At 41.0% G+C, this 20332-nt stretch overlaps 1 protein-coding gene across 1 annotated transcript in view; it reads right to left on the bottom strand.

Moving 5' to 3' along the window:
• Positions 1-20332, bottom strand: part of LOC128733890 (cell adhesion molecule Dscam2) — a 115145-nt gene that overhangs the window by 75094 nt on the left and 19719 nt on the right. Inside the window, exons 4-5 of the mRNA XM_053827743.1 lie at positions 12595-12744; positions 6248-6371 (exon numbers count right to left, since the gene is read on the bottom strand). Of these exons, the coding sequence (XP_053683718.1) occupies positions 6248-6371; positions 12595-12744 (274 nt within the window). The remainder of the gene's footprint in view (positions 1-6247; positions 6372-12594; positions 12745-20332) is intronic.

Genomic DNA, 20332 nt, shown 5'->3' with positions numbered 1-20332 from the left:
TAAATCCATGCTGGCTGCTAGAGATGATCGGTGCAACTGATCTGTATATAGTTGTATGGAGTAGTTTTTCGAATACCTTGCTGAGGCTGCAAAGTATGGATAGGCCACGGTAATTGGTGACCGATTTGTAACTTCCGGACTTATGGATCGGCACGATGGACGCCATTTTCCATGCAATTGGGAACGATCCACTACTGATTGAGCGGTTAAAAACAGCGGTAATCGGCGATGCAAGCGAAACGGCGCAGTTTTTTAAAAATACTGGTGGTAGACTGTCTGTTCCGGGTCCTTTCGTTGAATCGAGATCTTCAAGAGCTTTCCGAACCTCGTCTATAGAAAACTGCACTAGTGGTAGATTAATATCACGGAACGGTATATGCTCGAAGCAGTTGTGTCGCTGAACGGGTGATGCTTTACCAAATACGCCCTCGAAAAACGTAGCGAAAAGATTAGCTGATTCTGAGCTCGAGTGAGAAGTTGTTCCTTCGAAGTTGACCGACGGAGGAATATTGTTGCCAGTTTTGCGTTTCTTAACAAAATTCCAGAAACAGGAGGGATCCTGTTTAACAGCAGACTGAATCCTTTGCAAATAGTTGTCATATGTTGCGGTAAGGACAGCTTTATACTCATCCTCACGCTCCCGAAGTTTAGCTCTATCAGACTCGCTTTTAGTAAAGAAATATTGGTTGCGCATTTTACGGAGGTTGTTACGAAGGTTTCGGAGCTGAGGGGTCCACCACGGTTGCTTGAAGTTGGAGACCAACGCTTGTCTTTTTTTGGGCACATGTCTAGTGATAACACCTAAAAGTGAATCATAGACAGCAAGTAGCATCTGGTCAACTGAGTCAGTGTTAAAAAATTGATTGTCCCACTCCATGTCCGCAAAAACAGAGTTCAACAGATCATAGTCACATGCAGAGTAGTCAAATCTGATCTGATCAACTTGGTCGTCAGGTATTGTCGCGTCCATCTCGTCAAGTAATAAAATGAATGGTTCGTGATGATAGTCGACAGGCAACAGTGGAGAGGGCGGTGCTACTATATCAAGATATTCTGGGGTATTGATAAATACCAGGTCTAAGAGCCTACCATTCGTGTTGACAATATGATTAATTTGTCTCAAGCCATTGGAAAACATTGCGTCTGTAAAGTGTAACTCAATTTCAGCTGAGGCACTCGAAGGAATATACCCATTAATATCATCGTTGCATTTTGTATTAACGAAAATAAATTGTAATCGGATGAAGTCCGGTGAATATGGAGGGTGGAGTAATACTGTCCAACCAGTATTCTGCAATCCTCTCTCTCTCTCTCTCTCTCTCTCTCTCTCTCTCTCTCTCTCTCTCTCTCTCTCTCTCTCTCTCTCTCTCTCTCTCTCTCTCTCTCTCTCTCTCTCACACACACACACACACTCACTCACGCATATTCTCTCTCTCTCTCTCTTATTCTTTCACTTTCTCATTACCTCGCTCTCATTCTCTCTAGAACCGTTCTAATTCACAGAACTGTCCACTTGGTGAACAAACGAACCGTGAACCATGAGCAGCTCATTGGAATCGGTTCGTTACAGCAAATGAACGGTTCAGGGCCGCTCACACAAAAAAGAGCCGTTTTTCCCACCTCAAATTCTCTCTCTTAACCGTCCAGTTAGCTTCGAGGTACGATGCTGGTCTAACAAGTCAGTCGTCGTATGTTCGAATCTCGGCTCGGCGGTGCTTGCTAGATAGAGTCAGTAGCAACGTTACACTGACCCGTAATTTTCCTGTACTCTAAAGAAGGGTAATGCGTGAGGACGGTTTAAGCCCACGGCTTTGCTTTTTAATTCTCTCTTTTATTGTTATGTCCGTTCTCCTTCTCATTCACTCTCTTTTTTTTACAACTTTTTTATATCTTCCTCATTACGTTTCTCCAATTTTTTCCCTCTCATTCTCTCCATATTATGTTTTTTCCATGTCCATGTTTTTTTCTCAGTTTCTCTCTCTCTCGCTTTCATTCTCATTCTCTCCATATTCTTATTTCCTCTCCCTTTCTCATTCTCTATCTCTCTACTTTTGTTTCTCTCATTCGCTCCCTCTCATTCTCTCTCAATTGTTTATTCACCGTGATCGCTCCTAATCCTGCGCATTTTTTTTATATAAGTATTTTTTAACATTGTGCATAACTATGATCATTGCGTTATTTTTTTATAAATGTCTGTTGAATATTACGCCATTATTCACAAACGGGGCATAGTATTTGAGTGCGAAATAATTTAACGCGAAACTGAAAGTATTTTATATGGCAGAAAACATCGTCGTTAGCACCAACGCCAAGATTGTCCTTCTAAAAAATTAACAAATTTATGATCGAAATTCTTTGCAATGATCCAATTACCCAGCATAATTAGAAAGAATAATTAGTTTTAATCGTGTTTTAGACAAAAAGAGTGATTGCATGCATTGCTTTCCGTAGAAAAATGCGATGCAATAATGCGCAGACTTAGGCACAGATTTTTAATTCATGTTCCAAATTCTGCGCAGTAATGTATCCTACGAAAAAAACGCGTAAGAATACGCAACCTCGCCCAAATGACTGAGGTATAGAGGCATGAAAATTCAAGTAGAAGCTTTAACTTGCATTGATTGAAATCCTGTGCTGTGTCTCTTATTTTCACTTTTTGGGTGCGCAGAATTAGGAGCAAACAAGCGCAGAATTAGGAACATGGGCAAGAAAGTGCGCAGAATTAGGCACCGTGGGTAAGTTTACTAATCGAAAAATATACTCAATTGTTGGTCGACTTATAATTCCCATATTTTTTACCAGATATTATAGACCGTAGCACTGCACGTTGCTGCTATCCACGTTGTTAATTTAAATCTAGAATACTTAGAATAGCGGAAGAATCATAAAAATGTCTTAACTGCGCAGAATATGGTACGTTCACGGTATTTATTTATTCTTTCGTATAATTCATCGGACAATTTGGGTCTAAATGAACACCGAAATTTTTTTTAATTATTAGTATTTTACATTGTCAAGTGCAAGAATTCGTTGGCGGTAAATGCGTGATAGCTCGTCAAAATTAAAAAGGTCAGCAAAGCAGTTGTATTGTCTGGTCATGGAAGCGATGGGAGAGTTGGCAGAGAGTTTAAGAGTGTGTTTAAACCACAGACGACAGCGGTCTTGGTACGGCGTTGAATATTGCTGATCCCTCCATGGAAGATGACGAAGCGCATAGCGACCGATTTGCGGTATACATTTCTAGTCTAGCGAACCAGATAGATTCGTGCGAATTCCAAACAATGATTGCAAACTCCAGCGTCGACCGTACAACAGAACCACAGAGGGCTTTGAAGCAAAACGGGTCGTTGAATTCACCAGATAATGAGCCCAAGACTACGATTGGACTTGTCTATGATGGCAGGAATGTGGGATTTCATGGTGAGTTTATCGTCTAAGATATTTCTCCACACTCGATAACAATTGATTTCTCACGCACCAGTCACTAAACAAATCCAGAAGCTTCTGTAACATGCTGCAGTGCTCGATTCGCTTCACTACAAGATAGATTTTCAAGTAATCAGCGAAAAATAGCAGTGGTCCTAAATCACTGCCCTGTGGTACACCAGAACTATTTGTAAACGCTGTAGACCGGCAGTTATCAAGTCGTACGAAAAGTTTCTAACTATCTGCATAATATTGTGGTACTCCAAAGTTTCTCTAGCTTGCTCAAAAGAATAGTATGATTAACGATATCAAAAGCGGCTTGCAAGACGATGCAAAGTTCGCCAAATTTCGTTCTGCAGATCGCCCAGGAAAGAATCCATGTTGTAATGTGCTTATATAATTCTGGCTGACTGCAAATAACGTGTCTTTAATGGCCGCCTCGAATATCTTGGATTCAGCACACAGAGTGGTTATTCCTCTGTAGTTTACAACATTGCATTTGTCTTCCCTTTTATAGACTGGAAACAAGCAGAAGTTTTTTTAAGAAACCGGCCAGTGTCCTTTATGTTCCATTATGTCTTTTCCATTATCTCTCTCTCTACTTTATTCACTCATTCTTTTTGTATCTTATTTTACCTCCCATTTTCTCTACTACAATCCCTCTCTTTCTATTATCTGCTTTTTCTTTCTTTCTTTTTGCTCGTTTTCGATGATTGGTTGTTTAAATGTTGTGAATAAAGTTGATAGCTGCAATTTACTCAATTTTAAAAAAAATGTAGCGAATTGCTTTTTTCCAATTCAGATAATTAATCCATTAGTAAATACAGAAATTTTGAAAAGCTGATGTTCGTCGTAATCAACAGTTATCATTTTCATATTTTTCGTTATAAAAGGTTTTCTATATTAAAGGGTTTCCTTTTCTCGAGACTTTCTCAAGAGCGATTGTAATTTTTTACGTTACTTGAATATGGTTATTTAGTATTGCATGATTACTAGATACCTGAATATCGGCACCGGATACGCTTGAGCCTGACAAGTTAGTGCTGTACTAGTGTTACTGTGCGTTCGAACTGCTACCATCATAGCGTCGTTGGAAAATGAAGGTGACTTACTACCGATGGGCTCTGTAATTTTTTTTCGAAAAATGGAACACATGAAACTCCTAACCGAAGAACTAAAAGCGTCGGAAATAGGGCGCGCTGAAATGCGTGTGGGTGGAAGTTTCTATATCTTACATTACAGATCTTTTGCGCACTGGTCGATAAAGCGATCGATTAATTTGAAGCCTGCATCATCTTGTAACTCAGCTTGAATAAGAGCCGCTGTACAGCATCATCACTGTTTGAGCCGGAGTAAGTGTTCAGTGTAAATAAGCTTGATGTTATTTACCGAATAAATACGACGCAGTTTAGTTTAAAAAAGTATTTTTAACAACAGCTTAAGACGATTTTTAGACAGAAAATAATGATCTTATATCGGTTTCCGAAAAATATTGTGAGAAACAACAAATTTTGTGTGTCAATGAAAAACTAGACCTGTCATTACCTGAACAAAGCGACCGGGTAGGATTGGGCAGGACAGAATAAAACTATGCTGGCGTTCAGTCGCCGTTCCAACCAGTTCTTTTTGCTATCAATCGACAGCACCGGTGGTTTGGCACCAATCGGTTCTGGAAAAATCAAGCAACGAGCAAGTTACAGTGGGGGTCAGCTTGGAGACTATACATTCAACTGTTACAAACTGACTGAATGTTGCGTTTTGTTTTAGAAATAATATCTGTAGCATCTTAATCTCACCTAAAATTCGGCGCCGGAAAGCCTTGGGCCAAACACAAGAGCGCAATGTCCGTACTTGGATCGACGAAAATTGGTTTCTGCATAAGCGAAGGCGTCTTCGGAGGTGTACTGGATATGGGCTCTAGAATGTAGCCGATTTTGAACTAACTTAATTCTCAGACCGTCAAATCATTGAATCAACAATAAACTTTAACAGAAAACATGAATGCTGGGATAGTGCTGGCAGTGGAATGTCATTATCATTACCTGAATACAGGAACGGGAAACGATTGAGCGGGACAGAGCATTGTCACGTTGTCGTGCGAGCTGACCAACAGCTTACGGCTTTCGTCACCGGATGTTAACCGTGGCGCTACGCTGCCGACCGGTTCTGCGAAAGAATAAATTTTCGAACAACTCAAACTCCAAACTATTCCTATACAAGTTAAAACCCCTGAATGTTAGAACGAGCTCCAAGTGTTCCGAATACTTTCGAGTATTTTGTAAAGACTGTGGTTTATGTTTCTTGCCTAATGGGTATTTTTTAAAAGTACAAATTGGGTTGAAGGGCCCCAAAACTAAATGAAAACTTTGCGGACGGGATAGCTCATGGGTAAAACAATTCCACGTTCCATTGACGTGATCGAGTGCCTTCGAATTTGCGGTTGCTAAGAGCCCTGAGATTCGGAGCTCACGGGAACAAACCACGCCTGTTCTTGAGCTACACTGTAACTGTTCTTGATTGTGAAACACTGTAACATCATCTCTCTAAAATTCTTACCTAAATACAGGAATAGGGAACGATTGGGCCGGACATAGCAGGGTGTAACTAGCACCGACACTAGCTTGCAGCACACGCAACGTATCACCTGAAGTCAACCGAGGGGCAACACTGGCGACAGGTTCTTGTCGGAAAATGAAAAAGGGATTTAATATCAGAATTCGCACCGAATTTTCAGAACGTCGGGTAGGGTACCGATGCGATGATGGTGTGACATGGGCAATTAAATAAATGTATGCGGTACAAACATTTATCGGGGTCTCACCTAAACACAGGCATCGGATAGGACTGAGCCGGGCAGAGCAGAGTAATGTTGTCCCGATTCCTAACCTCCAGGTTCCGGCTTTTATCGCCGGACGTCAGACGAGGGGCAATGCTTGCCAAGGGTTCTAAGTTTCGCGTTGAGCAAGAATAAGACCATAAAGCAGTTAGTACTTATGCGCAGTTTACTTTTTTAGCATTTTCATTTTGGGACAGCGTGCCTTGTGTCATGAAGTGTTGCATTATGCGCGATGCAATTAAACCTATCACCTATTTGTTCGTTACCTAAATACTGGTACAGGAAAAGCCTGAGCGGAACAGAACAGGGCAATCGTTTTTCTCCGTCTGGTTTCGGCCGTTAAAATCTTCGAAGTGGACTCAAGCTTTGGAGACACTCTACCCAGGGGTTCTAAAAAAATAGAGACAGATTTGGTGGAAAAATTTATTGCTTGTTTTAAGTTTTGTTGAAATGTTTAGTTACACTAACAATGGAAGCCCACCGGATGCAGAAAGCCGATTTCGTGCTCAGCTGGTTTAATTCTAGTGCACTTTTTATGAAACAGTGATGGAAGTTAGTTACCTGGGTTATATGTATGTAACACTTGTGTGATTTCACACCAAACTTTCGGATGTCTCACCAAACCATAGCTATTGAAGGAATGCTGCTTAAACTTGTGCAGTGGAAAATGATGGAAGCAAAAACTCTTGACGTCAGGCACAGTTCCCGCGCGCGGTTTTTTTCATTAATTGTAACAACATGCCAATTCGCGATATTTTTGAAATTTTGAAAACACGCAACACAGGGTACCCTATCCCAACATTCAGGCAATTTGTTTGCATATAATATATTGGTTAGTGACTAAAAGGATGGGGTGAAAATTTAAGTAAACTCGTTCGTTTTTAGGTTTTTTTTCCTAAATTTTCACTCTATCACCGGGCAAAAGAATTAATACGTAACAATATTCTCGGAGCAAACAGTTTCAATGTCAGCTTTTCATTGTTGATTTAGGGTTACACATAATAAGTTGAACATAAGAAAATTGAAAAATATTATCTGCTAAAACTGGTAATACTCAACGGCGATGATGCTCAAAGGAGCACTAGCAGAGGCATCAACTAAAACTATGCGTTTAATCTGATTATCATCATCATCATATCTTCATCAGCGTTGTAGTTTATGGGAAGGCGGCGTGGTCTTTATACTTGCTGGGAGATTTATGACTCATTCTGGACTACTTTTTAAACGAACGGCTATGACAAGAACGTGACTGGGACGCACTTTAACGATTTCGAAGAACTATCATGTTCTTACACATAGTACAATGAATTGAAAGAAGAAAAAAACAAACCAGTTCGTTTTTGTTTTGTTTTTTTTTTCAACGAACTGAACAAGTGACTAGTTATCAAGATTAACGCCCAATGCTAGTGCAACGCCGCTAAGATAGAAGGTCGAATTATTAATGAAAACACATAATTTACTGACGATACACATAAGCTTTTCTAATTGATAATATACATTGTAGAGATGTGGCGTACTGTTTCATACACAGTTTACGCTTAGAGATCATCGAAGAAATGATATATGAGCTCAGTCCGATCTGTGGCAGAACCATACAGTGTATAATTAAATCAATTTACTGTCAATGTTGTGTGCCCCCATATGAAAAGCTGACTTCGTTGATTCGTTACTCATGAATTAAACGATAGCACATAGGCGGCGACGTGCTGAAACACGTCTAAATGAGAAGTGATCCAATTATTTTACACTTTTTATTTCTTCCGTTTTATTCTACAGTATGTTGTGAATCATTCACCACCTATTTTGAGATACCGAATCAAAACATTTTTTTTTTTCATTTTATTCCAGATAATTATGTGATTTCCAATGGTGCTACCTGGTGAGAATATTGTTGATTAATTCTTTGATGCACTGCGTGTGATGTTCAAGGTAGGAAATTCAGCTAGCAAGCGAATGGAAGCGCTGTCACGCGAACACTGCAAACATTTTCGGTTAATTGGATTTGAATTTCTCTACACGCCCTGGTGAGTTGCTTATGAAACTGAAGCATTAGATATGTACTGAGAATGTTTATTTGATGATTTTGCCTGATGAGTACACTTCCACACGCTTGCGACATAAATAATCGGTTACGGAATGTTTGTCATCAATGTATTCGAGCTCATGCACAATGTAGATCACTAGCATTCGACTATTCGAGTGGTTTATTATTTTAGCCCGTAGCACTGAATCAATTTTGGTTCTTTTATGGTGTCCTAACTAATGTTTACATAATTGTTAACACCACAAAATTTACTGAAATGGTCGTAATTTTTCTATTTTTTAACATTTCTTCACTAAATTTGGGAATTTTCCCGAAAATATTTTCTAATTTATTAATTCCTTGGTATTGGAAGAATTGAATAATTCTTCTTTAATTTTTTATAACGGTATTTTTTTATCTTCGACGGAAGGGAAGGTAGAAGAAAGTAATAAAACAAAAGTATTGATAATATCCAAACAAAACGAGACAAGTCGTAAAAAGAAAAGAGCGGAAAATTAGATAAGGGAGAATGGATCCACTCAACCCGCCTGGGTTGGCGGAGTTTGGAATACGTCGCATTCTTAGTAAGAGAGTTGTGGAGTCTCCACGGCAATGAACAAGTAAACAAGTGGAAAATAGGTACCAGGAATGTCAGCACTCCATGAACCGGCACGAGCTGGTTTACTTGCTATTTAAGTTCGATGGCTAAATTGTGAAGAAAGGGAGTTCCGCGCAGTAGACCCTATTGCGGGCACTTCTTTCAAGTACCACATCTACTACATTAGCGAAAAAGCAAAGCTCCCCATGAACCGGCACGAGCTGGCTGTTCCAGAAGTTCGATGGCTAAATTCTGGAGAAAGGGACTTCTCTCAAGTACCACATCTACTACAGTGGCGGAAAGGCAGAAAGGCGTAGTGTTGAGAAAGCAAAAGCAACGAGTTATTCAGCGGAGGCCCGTAGATAACCGTATACCTATGTGTGTTGAGAATTGAGAACAAATTTTTCAACTGCAGCCTAACCAACCGACAAATAATAAATCCGATGCTAAAGACGAGTTCTATGATAGACTCGAGAAAACCTATGGAGATTTCCCAAAACATGACGTGATAATCATCATCGGAGATGCAAATGCGTAGATCACGAGGGAGAAAATCTTCCGTCCTGTCATTGGAATACATAGTCTTCATCTGTCGACCAACGATAACGGTCTGAGGCTCATAAATTTCGTCGCGCTCAGAGGAATGACCATCTGTAACACCTACTTTCCACGTCAGAACCTGGAGACATCCAAATGGGGACTCTAGCTTTCGAATCGATCATGTCTTTATTGACGGTCGACACTTTTCGGATGTCATCGATGTACGGTCTTCCGGGGTCCAAATATCCACTCTCACCACTATCTCGTCGTGTGTAAGATTCGCGACGTTTAAACGTCCAGCGGTTGACGGCAGATGGCGCGACAGCTTGATCAATGAATCACAGAACAGCAGGAAGAAAGCGAAGATATAAGTGAGCTGTGGAGCAATATCCATGGTGCCATTGAAAGAACTGCGAGAGAGGAGGTAGGCACGACGCGTGAAAGACAGCGTAACAGCTGGTCAGTCCCGAATGCCAGGGAGTGACAGGGGAGAAGATTCAGATCAAAAGTCGCACTGCGCTCACTGCGACTACACGTCAGACTAGAGATAGGTATAGCATAGGTATAGAGACTAGAGCTGCGAAAAAAAGAACCCATCGTCTTAAAAACGCGAGTACAAGGAGCACATGCTCGCCGGCGCAGAGAGAGACTCGGAGTTTTTTTTACCATGTGGAAGGAGCACTTTCAGTTGTTGTTGAATGGAGAGGTAAACACGGAGATCAGCAGGCACAGAATAAGAATTGTGAGCGATGACCAAGCTGTGGAACCGCCAACACAGGAAGAGGTTAAGAAGGCAATCAGTAAACTGAAAAACGGTAAGGCTGCTGGCAAGAACGATATCCCAGCTGAATTTCTGAAAGCGGGGAGCGAGCGGCTGTACGAAGCAATCCACCGGATCATTTTTATCTGGTAGCAAGAACAAATTCCGAAAGATTGGTTGGAAGGCTTCATTTGTCCTATTTCCAAAAAAGGACATCGACTGAAGTATAAAAACTATGGAGACATTACATTGCTCAATTCTGTTTATAAGGTGCTTTCCCGTATCCTGTTCTGTAGACTGAGACTGTTATCGGAGTCTTTCGTAGGTGAGTCCTGAGCTGGTTTACGTGAGAATCGCTCTACGGATCAGATATTTACCCTGCGTCAGTTACTAGACAAGAGTACAACTTGCAGACACATCATCTGTTTGTGGACTTAAAGGTGGCGTACGATTCAGTCATACGAAATGAGCTGTGGCAGATAATGCTTGGTTTTCCGACGAAACTAGTTAAGCTGATTCGTTAGTCGCTGGATGGGTCAAAATCATGCGTCAGAACTACGGGATTTCAGAGACCTCAGCCGCTCGGGATGTAGGATGGATTGAAGCAAGGGGATGCACCCGCTATTCAACGTTGCCTTGGAATAAGCAGTACGAAGAGCAAATCTGGAAATAAAGGGACCTACGTTTTCGACATTTCACAAGATTCTTGGTTTTTCAGATGGCGTTGATACCACCGAAAAAAACCGTTGAGCAGAGGAAGAGGCCTTTTAAATTGGAAGATTGGGACTTATCGTTAACACCGAAGTAAATGGTTGCTGACAGGGATTGTGGGAGTCCAAATAGTCTTGGCCCCGAGATGAAGCTGGCTGTGTAACGAATACGATATGAAGTAGTGGAAGAATTCATATACCTTGATACGTTCGTGAAATTTGACAACGATATAAGCCGCAATGTAAAACGACGAATCGGACTTTCTACGAATTACGCAGCCAACTGAAGTCCTGTATTTGGCAAATTCACACGAAACTGGCGCTAAATAGAACTCTATTTCTCCTGGCGGCCCTTTATGGACATGATTCATGGACGCTAAAGGAAGCTGATCGACGAGTGCTTAAGGTTTTTGAGTGTAAAATTCTGCGATCAATATTTGGTGGTAAAATGGAAAACGGAGTGTGGCGCAGACACATGAACCACGGGCTGCATCAAGCATACAAATATGCTGATATAGTGAAAGTAGTACAATGTAGCATGCTGCGCTCTGAATGTGCGCTGTCGAGGACGACGCACGGTCAGCTGGTGTTCGAGAGGATTGGAGACCGGCAGTCCAGGACCGACAATACCGGAGGACCATAATTCGTTCGGCACTGGATCGATGACGGACCGTTACCAATAAAAGAAAAAAAAGTAAGGAGCCTTCTTTTTTTAGTCCATTGTGGTTCAAAGGTCCAGCAATAATAATTGCTATCCACAGGATCTGGAAGGAGAAGACGGTTCGAATCCGGTTATAATTGGTTCCGATTATAGCTTGTTTCCATCGCGAAGCACCCAGTTTGGGTAAAGAGGAACGATATACAACTTGTTAAACGTTGTTTTAATGACCTTCCTTTACCTAATATTCCGCTCTTTCCTCTTCATCCTTGTCCCGTTTTGTTTGGACTTTGAATATTAGCAACACCTTTGTTTTATTACTTTCTTCTACCGTCCCCTTCGTCGATTGTAAAAAAACTACTGTTATAAAAAATAATTATATGCCTGACCTCATTAAAGGCCAAGACGAAAATACGAGGGCGGTAAATTAATGAAATAAAGATAGCTAATTTAGCGCAGAAAACAATTGTTACTGTTTTTTAACATTGCTACCTTATACTATATGGTGATTAACCGGTTCAAATCACCATACAAGACGTTTGAAAAGTGGCAACATAAACTGTCGGCACGCATGATCTTTGTGGTGGTCTGATTTTTTTCTTTTCCAAAAAAAACAACAGGCAATACGACACCTGTTGCAATTGCAACAGATGAAACCCTGCACCGCAGCTTCATGCCCACCCAACTGTACGGGTCAGCGGTGGCACAATTACACGTTCAATTTGTTCCTCCACAAGCGTCAGTAGAACGGATATCACCTTTCAGCAGAGGACCCTGATGTGTGCAAGAGCTCGAATTACATTAAAGCATGTGCATATTTTTTTTACTTACAGAGTGCGACCTTGAGACCTTCACCACGCATTTCACAGAGCTGCTAGTGTTCTGAAAGTGTGCAACCTAACCAACAACGGTGTTGTCTCAAACTTGCCGCAAAGCTGTGTATGAATAATTGCAATGCACCCGTAACCGATTATTTTAAAATGAGTAAAGGGGAGCGGATAGGGAAGGAAGCGAACCAAGAAAGTTCTTCACTTCCAAATTACCTGTAATCACTAGACGTCCTTTGGTAGCGGATAGCCGAGTTTCTCCGGTCAGTCGGTGCTTGGTTCGGCATTGATAACTTTTGTAGCCATCTTCTGGTCCGACTTCACGGATATGCAGCTCGCCGGACGGTAGAACCATGTATTTACCATCTGCTCGCAGGGGTTCGGATATTAAATCGTTTTGTTTTGTTTTGTTTGGTAGAAGAAAAAATAGAAGAAAGGTTTAATTAGTACAGGTGGGAAAACAAATTAAAGAAAACACATAACCTTAGCCTAATCTTGGGGATTTATCAACGATGCCGATGCCACCGATCCGTGCAGGCATTTATTTAAGCATTTAATTTCTGAGATATTCCGGCAGAGATATGTGACTTGCAGCTCAATTTCATCTCTGCTGGAGGAACCGAGAATAATCGTTTCCCATAGTCCTCATTGTCGTCCGCAGCAAGCTGCTGCATTCCACTTGAGTCAAACAAAGCGATGCTTTCATATACCTACATAGCGCTGCTGCTCTGCTTAATCGGACTGTGACATCAACACGTTGAATAAATTAAACTGCGTTACTATCCTGGTCATTATGAAAAAAAACGTGCACACACCGGACTGGTCGGATTTTTTTAAACATTTCATCAACCAGTCTATTCCTGACAACTCCAGCAGTTACGTTCCCTATAGCTTTGAAGAGATCGTTTTAGGAATTGGGTCTGTGAGTTGAATTGTAATGAGCTACCCGAAAAAGCTCGAAAAGTAACTCCGTTTTTGGTTGGAAAAATCCGTCTTCTGTCAACAACCGCGGCGGTCACCGGTAATTATCATTACAATTTGGCGCTAACTCTACGATGATGGCCGAATAAATGGGGGACAATTATGGGCCCTATATATGGTATAACTTTTTTTTTTGAATAGTTGAGGTGTGTAAATGTTGGATAATGGATGGACGGCACATCCACGGACTAGTTTGTAATGTGTAAAGATAAAATATTACTCAAGTCCAAGTGATACGGCTGATACATGAGAGGCAATTACGGATAGCTTGTTGGGAACGTAATGGGAGTTGGGCTGCGTTGTACGTAAATTAGACCGGCATAAATGATCGTTCGTACGAACATAATTGTGCACTCATACGGGAAGCGCTCGTTGCCTGTATACTCGAGGCCGGCATTTCACGGGTGGCGAATAAAATTAGTAATAATTATTCATACGAAGAATGGCTGGGCATTCTTTCGCGGCGGAAATCAGGAAGTGAATTGTATACTGGCGACATTTTTTGCGTTTCCTTCAATTTAATAGTCAGCAGGAATTTCAGCGATTTTCTTTAGTACGATCACTTATTGTAATTATACTTCTATATAACTACATATAATATTTTAAAACCAGTAGTGTAACGCAGTTTAGTTTTCCTACAGTTGAAAATATGCTGAGAAAAGGACAATCCGAATTGCGGACATTAAACTTGTATCAACGATTAGTCTGTTGGACTACATATTTAACTGGGACAGACAGCATATTTCCAATCCGCTCACCTGAACTCGTTCGCTATCCATCTGCTTCCGAAAACAATGCACGGCATAAATTCGACCTTATTTTCACATAAATGAACCTCCTAATCGCGTTTTATCTTCATTGCAAAGAAAAACAGCACCGTCTCTATAACAACAGGTTTGTTTATAAACAAACATCATCAGTTTTGTGGCGTTTATGTGGCTGATGTAAGCTGGTGGGCGAACCGGACGAAATAGGTGAAAACAAAATACCAACCAGCTACGACAGCATGCTCTTATTTCGTGGTGCTAAAGTTTAACTTTGTTATATTCCACTTTTTGTTCACAGAGCTCTAGCTCTACTACCTACTAGAATACAATCAATGAACCGGCGACAACGACCCACTGAATGGGGCCGATAAACTATATAGCGTGTGTGGGTACATAAAATAAAACTGCATATAGATATAGCGCGATAGACAGATGCAGTTGTAGGCAACGTGGCGTCGTGGTTTCGAAGCACGTGGGACGTCTGAACACAACGTGCTGCGAAACTCGTGCTGGCCAGACCACGACGCTCGACGACTCAGCTGTGCGACGTGCGACCGACCGCCGAGCGAAGGCTGGTCGAGGATAGCGAGAGTGCTCCAACCTAACGTCCGTGGGTTGTGAGAATTGTACAACAAACAAAGTAAGAATGGATTTCACTGTGTTCGGCCTGGTTCCTTGCAGGATGTGTATTTGTGAGTAAGCATGGCACTTGTTGCTTTTCCCGTCGTTCGTCAGACTCAGTTGATTTTCACGAAGCCGACAGGCGTCCTGTTCGGGATGCGGTTGCTATGGTTACGCGTGTTTGTTCGATGTGAATGAATACGCATTCGAGTTCATCGTCGAACGGGAGCTAAAAATATGTCATGACATCTCGACAGGAAACCAGGTCTGATGCAAGCTAAAACAATAGCTAGCAAACATTCCAATATTATTATTTTGCTTATACTGAGATTAGTCAGAAAAAAACATGACACGTTTCGAGATGACTCACACCCCTCTAAAACAGGTATTCATTAACCGCGCATCGTTCGTGAGTGCGCAATCTCCAGCCTGGGCGCGAAAACGCGAATGCTTCCATAGTCAAAACAATGTGTACTCTCTTATCCGCTGATAACAGTCACCCAGCTACGGGAGAACTGAGAAGGGATCGACGCGTATACGCTAGGATGAAAGAGGGTTGCCGTAGCAGCAGCAAATCAAACCATTCTGTTTCCTCTTTGACCAAAAATTATGAATGAGCTAGTGTGTTTCCCTCTCTATACATACAACATCCGAGCCGAGTAGCTCGCCGCGAACCGATCACCTTTAAATTCAACCGTCCGTCCGTTTCGATTCGACATTTGATTACCTACAGCGCGAATGAGGCATACGCGTAACCCTGAACTTGTCAATGTCGGATATTCCTTTCAGGCCGCAAACGGCCGATTGGCGTGTCTGATTGCCTAGTGCTACGCTGTGGATAGCATAAAAAATTCGCGAAATAAATTCAACAGTTGCGAAAAAGTAAATCTAATCTTTCGGCATCTGTTACGATCCCATCTGGAGGAAAGATAGATAGTTTAAAATTTAACCGACACTGGCTGCCGAAACGTGTGCGAAAACTCTCGAAAGTGAAAAACGCACAAACGTTGTTCCTCGAAGTTTCTCTTTATAAACAAAGCTCGTTGTAGAAACAGAAACCAACTATCTACCAACAACGATGAAAAAATATAAGCGAAACAATCTTTTTCACACACCATATGGCTACCAAATGGTGTGTGTGATGCTGCTTTCCTTCAACGGTTTTTTTAGCATTGTAGGCTGGATGGTTTGCCATGACGACGGTATGACAGATAGCGAACCTCTATATGTTCGCGTATGCCTATATTAAAAGATGGATCATGCTCCGTGATAAGCTTTACATTAATCACTATGAAGCACGAGCGTTAAATTTATTACAACCGTTTAGCTTTTTTTCCTACACGCTTCCTAATTTCTAGGTGTAATCACGGATTTGAAAGCAAGAAAAGGTTTCAATCCGGCTTGGAATTCGCTCATTTTTACGTGATTTTGCTCATTTGGCTGTAACGTCCTAGCCAAGCATAATTATGAAGAATTTATGTATGGAAAAATTGATAAGTTGTTACCTACAATATTGTTGAAATAACCATTGCATTGCGTGCATATCCAGCACGGCGGCTCCAAATTTTAATTTGTTTTACAACGGAGAACGTTTGCAATCAGTGCGCTAAACCAATTCAAGGCGATAATGAAAACATCAAATGCAAGTGCAAGAATAGATAGATGCTAGATTCGCAAAAATGAATACGACTTTTCTGAAGGTGGTGTCTGATGCCTCCTCTCGTTCCAAAAAGATTTTGGGTCATCACCGCGTACAGTCATATACAAGTAAATAGTAAGAAAAATTACCCCATGATGATTAACCACACGAAGACTTGCCGGTGCGACTGTCGGCAACGCATTGCCTGTTTCTATCGCACTGATCAAGACAAAAGTAGATAAATGTATATCTTCTCGGCGGTAGAAACAAAGAGCAGCTGCGCCAAAATAATATCATCGCAAGAGGAGTGTATGATGCGAATGTAGAATGATAGAATTAGAGAATAAAACAAAAGGACTACCTAATATAACGGGCGGCAGTAGTTTAGTTAACAGAACATTTGGGAACCAACCGAAATAGCATGGATGCGAGCCTCGCCTGCCATTGTACAACCCAAAATATTCTTGAGTTATATCGAAATTTTCCAGTTCATCCAATTAATCATATACTTCGCATTAGATTCCCTTTTTCAAAAAAAAAAAAAAACATTTCTTGTCAATGGCCGAATGCAGCATGTCTCTAAAAATTATCTGAAATCGCAAATACACCGTTTATTGAGTGGTCCCCAGGCATAGGTATGGTGCGGGTCAGATCAGATCGCCCCATGAATGCTGCGGCCATTCATGCGCATCAAAGCCATGGGTTTATACCGTCTTTAGACATTACCCTTCTTTATCGACAGACTTCGCAGCCGGCTGTTAGAGTACAGGAAAATTACGGGGCCAGTGCAACAATCCTACTGACTCCAACTAGCAAGCACCGCCTAGCCGAGATTCGAACATACGACGACTGGCTTGTTAGACCAGCATCGTACCTCGAAGCTAGCTGGGCGGCCATTCATACGCATAACAAAATGAAAAATATGCGATAGCAAAAACCTTTTCTGGGAATCACCACAAGATTTAAATCGGAAAGCATCCAGATCCACCACATCCACGAGGCACTACGACTAAACTGGGTCCACCAGTAGCCTGCAGTAGCCAGTGAACACAAAAGATAATTCAGGTTATTCATTCGGGGGTTAAAAACAGTTTTCTTTTCATCTCTTGTAACATTCATATTTTGGCCCAAAACAAAACTTAAATTTGAGTTGATTGGTGAAAAGAAAACGTCGCAAACCATACCGGCCATGTGGCTAAGCCATATCATATTGAAAACAACAATTCGTCAAAGCAAACTACAAGCTGCCGAATGGAAGTTATTTTTAACGGGTTTTCTTGTCAGAATTAGGGCTGTCGGTATTGGGCGCTTTTGGTGAAAACCGGTATTTCGGTATTGGCGTAGAAAATACCGGTAATACCGGTAAAATACCGGTATTGGCAGATTATTCGAAATCAATAGAAATATCATTGTTTTTCAGTAAATCTTTTTATTTTGAAACTTTAGCTTCAGCATTGTTGCTTAGCAAAGTAGAATTTAAGCAGATAGCGATTTAATTATCTTACTAGAACGAATTTAATTGCCAACACTTCCAACAAAACAAAAAACTCCTGCTTTCATCGATGTCTGGTGAACGGCTCTAAGCACATCAGGAATTTTCCTTTCATTTCTTCAAATTTACAGCAGGGAAACCCGCCTTTAATTATTTAAAAATATCTTGTATTGTAGCTTCCAGCATAATTAATACCCGGTCTCCTACAGCCTCTCAACAATTTTTACTCCATCCCCAAACCGGAACTCCTGCATAACGTCATCCTCTTCATCATCGTTCACAAATACCTTCTCTTCTCTATTACCAATATCACTATTCGAAGATTGTGGGATGCAGATTTCATCACCTTGTTTAATCAATGTATCACTCGAAATACTTGAAAATATTCCAAATTCTTTATTGGCAGATCCTTTGATGGCAAGAATACTCAAAAAGCGCAAAGAGCCCGGCATCGTCGAAACAAATAAATGAAGCTAACTTTCCCTTACCTTCGCTTCATACATGAAGCGACTTGTTTTTTCGTTAAACAGAACGTTTCAAGCTGTTAAACAGAACTGTGTCAAATGACGACGATTGACAGTCAGCCACGAATTGTCGATGTGAGTAGATTAATAATAATATGCTTTGAATTGTAGGAAATGTTACTCAAAATCAATTCAATTTCATTTTAAGTCTAGGCTGACCTTTTTCTGAATATTTGATAGAGAAATACAAATGAAACTTTAAAACCGGTCGTCATGATGAAATTAAAATCCTTTCAATGACGCTGATTTAGGCCAGTTTTGAAACGAAGCGGCACTGCTTTTGTTGAAACTGAAGCTTCATTACTTCATTGATGAATAACAATTTACTATTGTAAGTGTCGTTTCTGGGCCCTGATCTTCTTTCTTAAATTCGTTATTTGAGGCCTTCGAATAATTTGGTGGCCTTTGAATATCAAGTTGTTCAAAAATAAATTGAAACGCGACGTCTAGCTCACACAATGATACATTTTTACAGCAAAGTTACGCTACTGTGCCTTAAGCGGGTTCAAGAGCTATAATTATTTGATCCACAATTTCACTGTCTTCATTGTTAGCAGTCGAAGAATCTCGTCGGCATTAACACCAAATTATTTTTCTAAGAGTTTTATAATCTCTTATCAAATTTAGTTCTTATTCGAATAAGGAGTTGGAAAAAACAAACAGATTAGAAAATACCGGAAATACCGGTTTTTTGCCTTTCCAAAACCGGTATTTCGGTATCCAAAAATTGGCCGGTATTACCGGTTTCGGCACTACCGGTACTACCGGTTAGACAGCCCTAGTCAGAATGCAACTAGAATGCTTTTGCTAGAAACTAAGGTTGACTGATTGAATATTTTATTTAAACAACTAGTTTTCAAAAACTGCATAATTTTAATGGTGTGTTAATTGCAGCCACTTATCATTCCAATATGCACGATAAAATTTAATGCGCATATGCTACACAACTACGGAAACTACTGAAAATTTATTATTAATTTTGGATATTGCCGTCAAGCAGTGGAAATCATAATCGGTTTTATTGCTGCTTTCAGCAGGTCGTTATGAATCTACTTGGGTTTATGGCCTGAGGTTATAAAAACCTTCTGAAGACTGGGCCCCCTAGGTCGGAAGGTAGCTTTATAGCGCCCATCAGAAGGATCTAGTGGAGCTCATAGTTTTATGAAATTGGTCGTGAAAATCAATAGAGAAGCGTAAAACACTTCAATTGGTGCTTGGGAATGAATTTACATTGTAGGTATTATGAAATACAAGTGATGAAAAAAAAACAATCCCCCGAACATATTCCCGAATAACCCGGCAAGTTATGGCCGTTTGAATTTTGTCTAAACTTTTCCTGTCCCGACCATTTTGTGTTATACATATACTAACCAACCTGACGGTAGAAACGAGCGCACGAGCGCACACGAAAGTATGTCGCAGCGAAAGGAAGCACGCGTTTTGCTCATATTGCTGTTATTCCTTCTTTTTGGAAGGCGAAAACATTCCAAAAGAGACAAAATCGTAAGAGACTCTGTTACTACTTTTTGACCGTCAAGCTGTTCAAACATCGACTTCTGTTGGGCAGTACCGAGGGTCAGGGTCTATCCCCAATAGCAAGAGAATTCGTAGGGCAGTACCAGGCGGAAATGTCGAGAGTACAACGTGCCCACGCATCATATTTTCGTGGATTTCAGGGCAGCATACGATACTGTTGAATAAGAACAGCTTTGGTAGATAATGCACGAGTACGATTTTCCGGACACACTAACGCGGCTGATCAAAGCTACTCTAGAGCGAGTGATGTGCTATGTGCGCGTTTCAGGGACACTCTCGAGTCCTTTCTCGAATCGCGCAGAGGGTTGCGGCAAGGGAATGGACTGTCCTGTATATTATTCAATATCGCTATTGAAGGTGTGATCCGGTGAGCGGGCATCGAAACGAGAGGAAC

The sequence above is a fragment of the Sabethes cyaneus genome, chromosome 2, assembly GCF_943734655.1.
Source record: "Sabethes cyaneus chromosome 2, idSabCyanKW18_F2, whole genome shotgun sequence".
Classification (NCBI taxonomy): domain Eukaryota; kingdom Metazoa; phylum Arthropoda; class Insecta; order Diptera; family Culicidae; genus Sabethes; species Sabethes cyaneus.
This window is presented reverse-complemented; position numbering and strand designations above follow the sequence as displayed.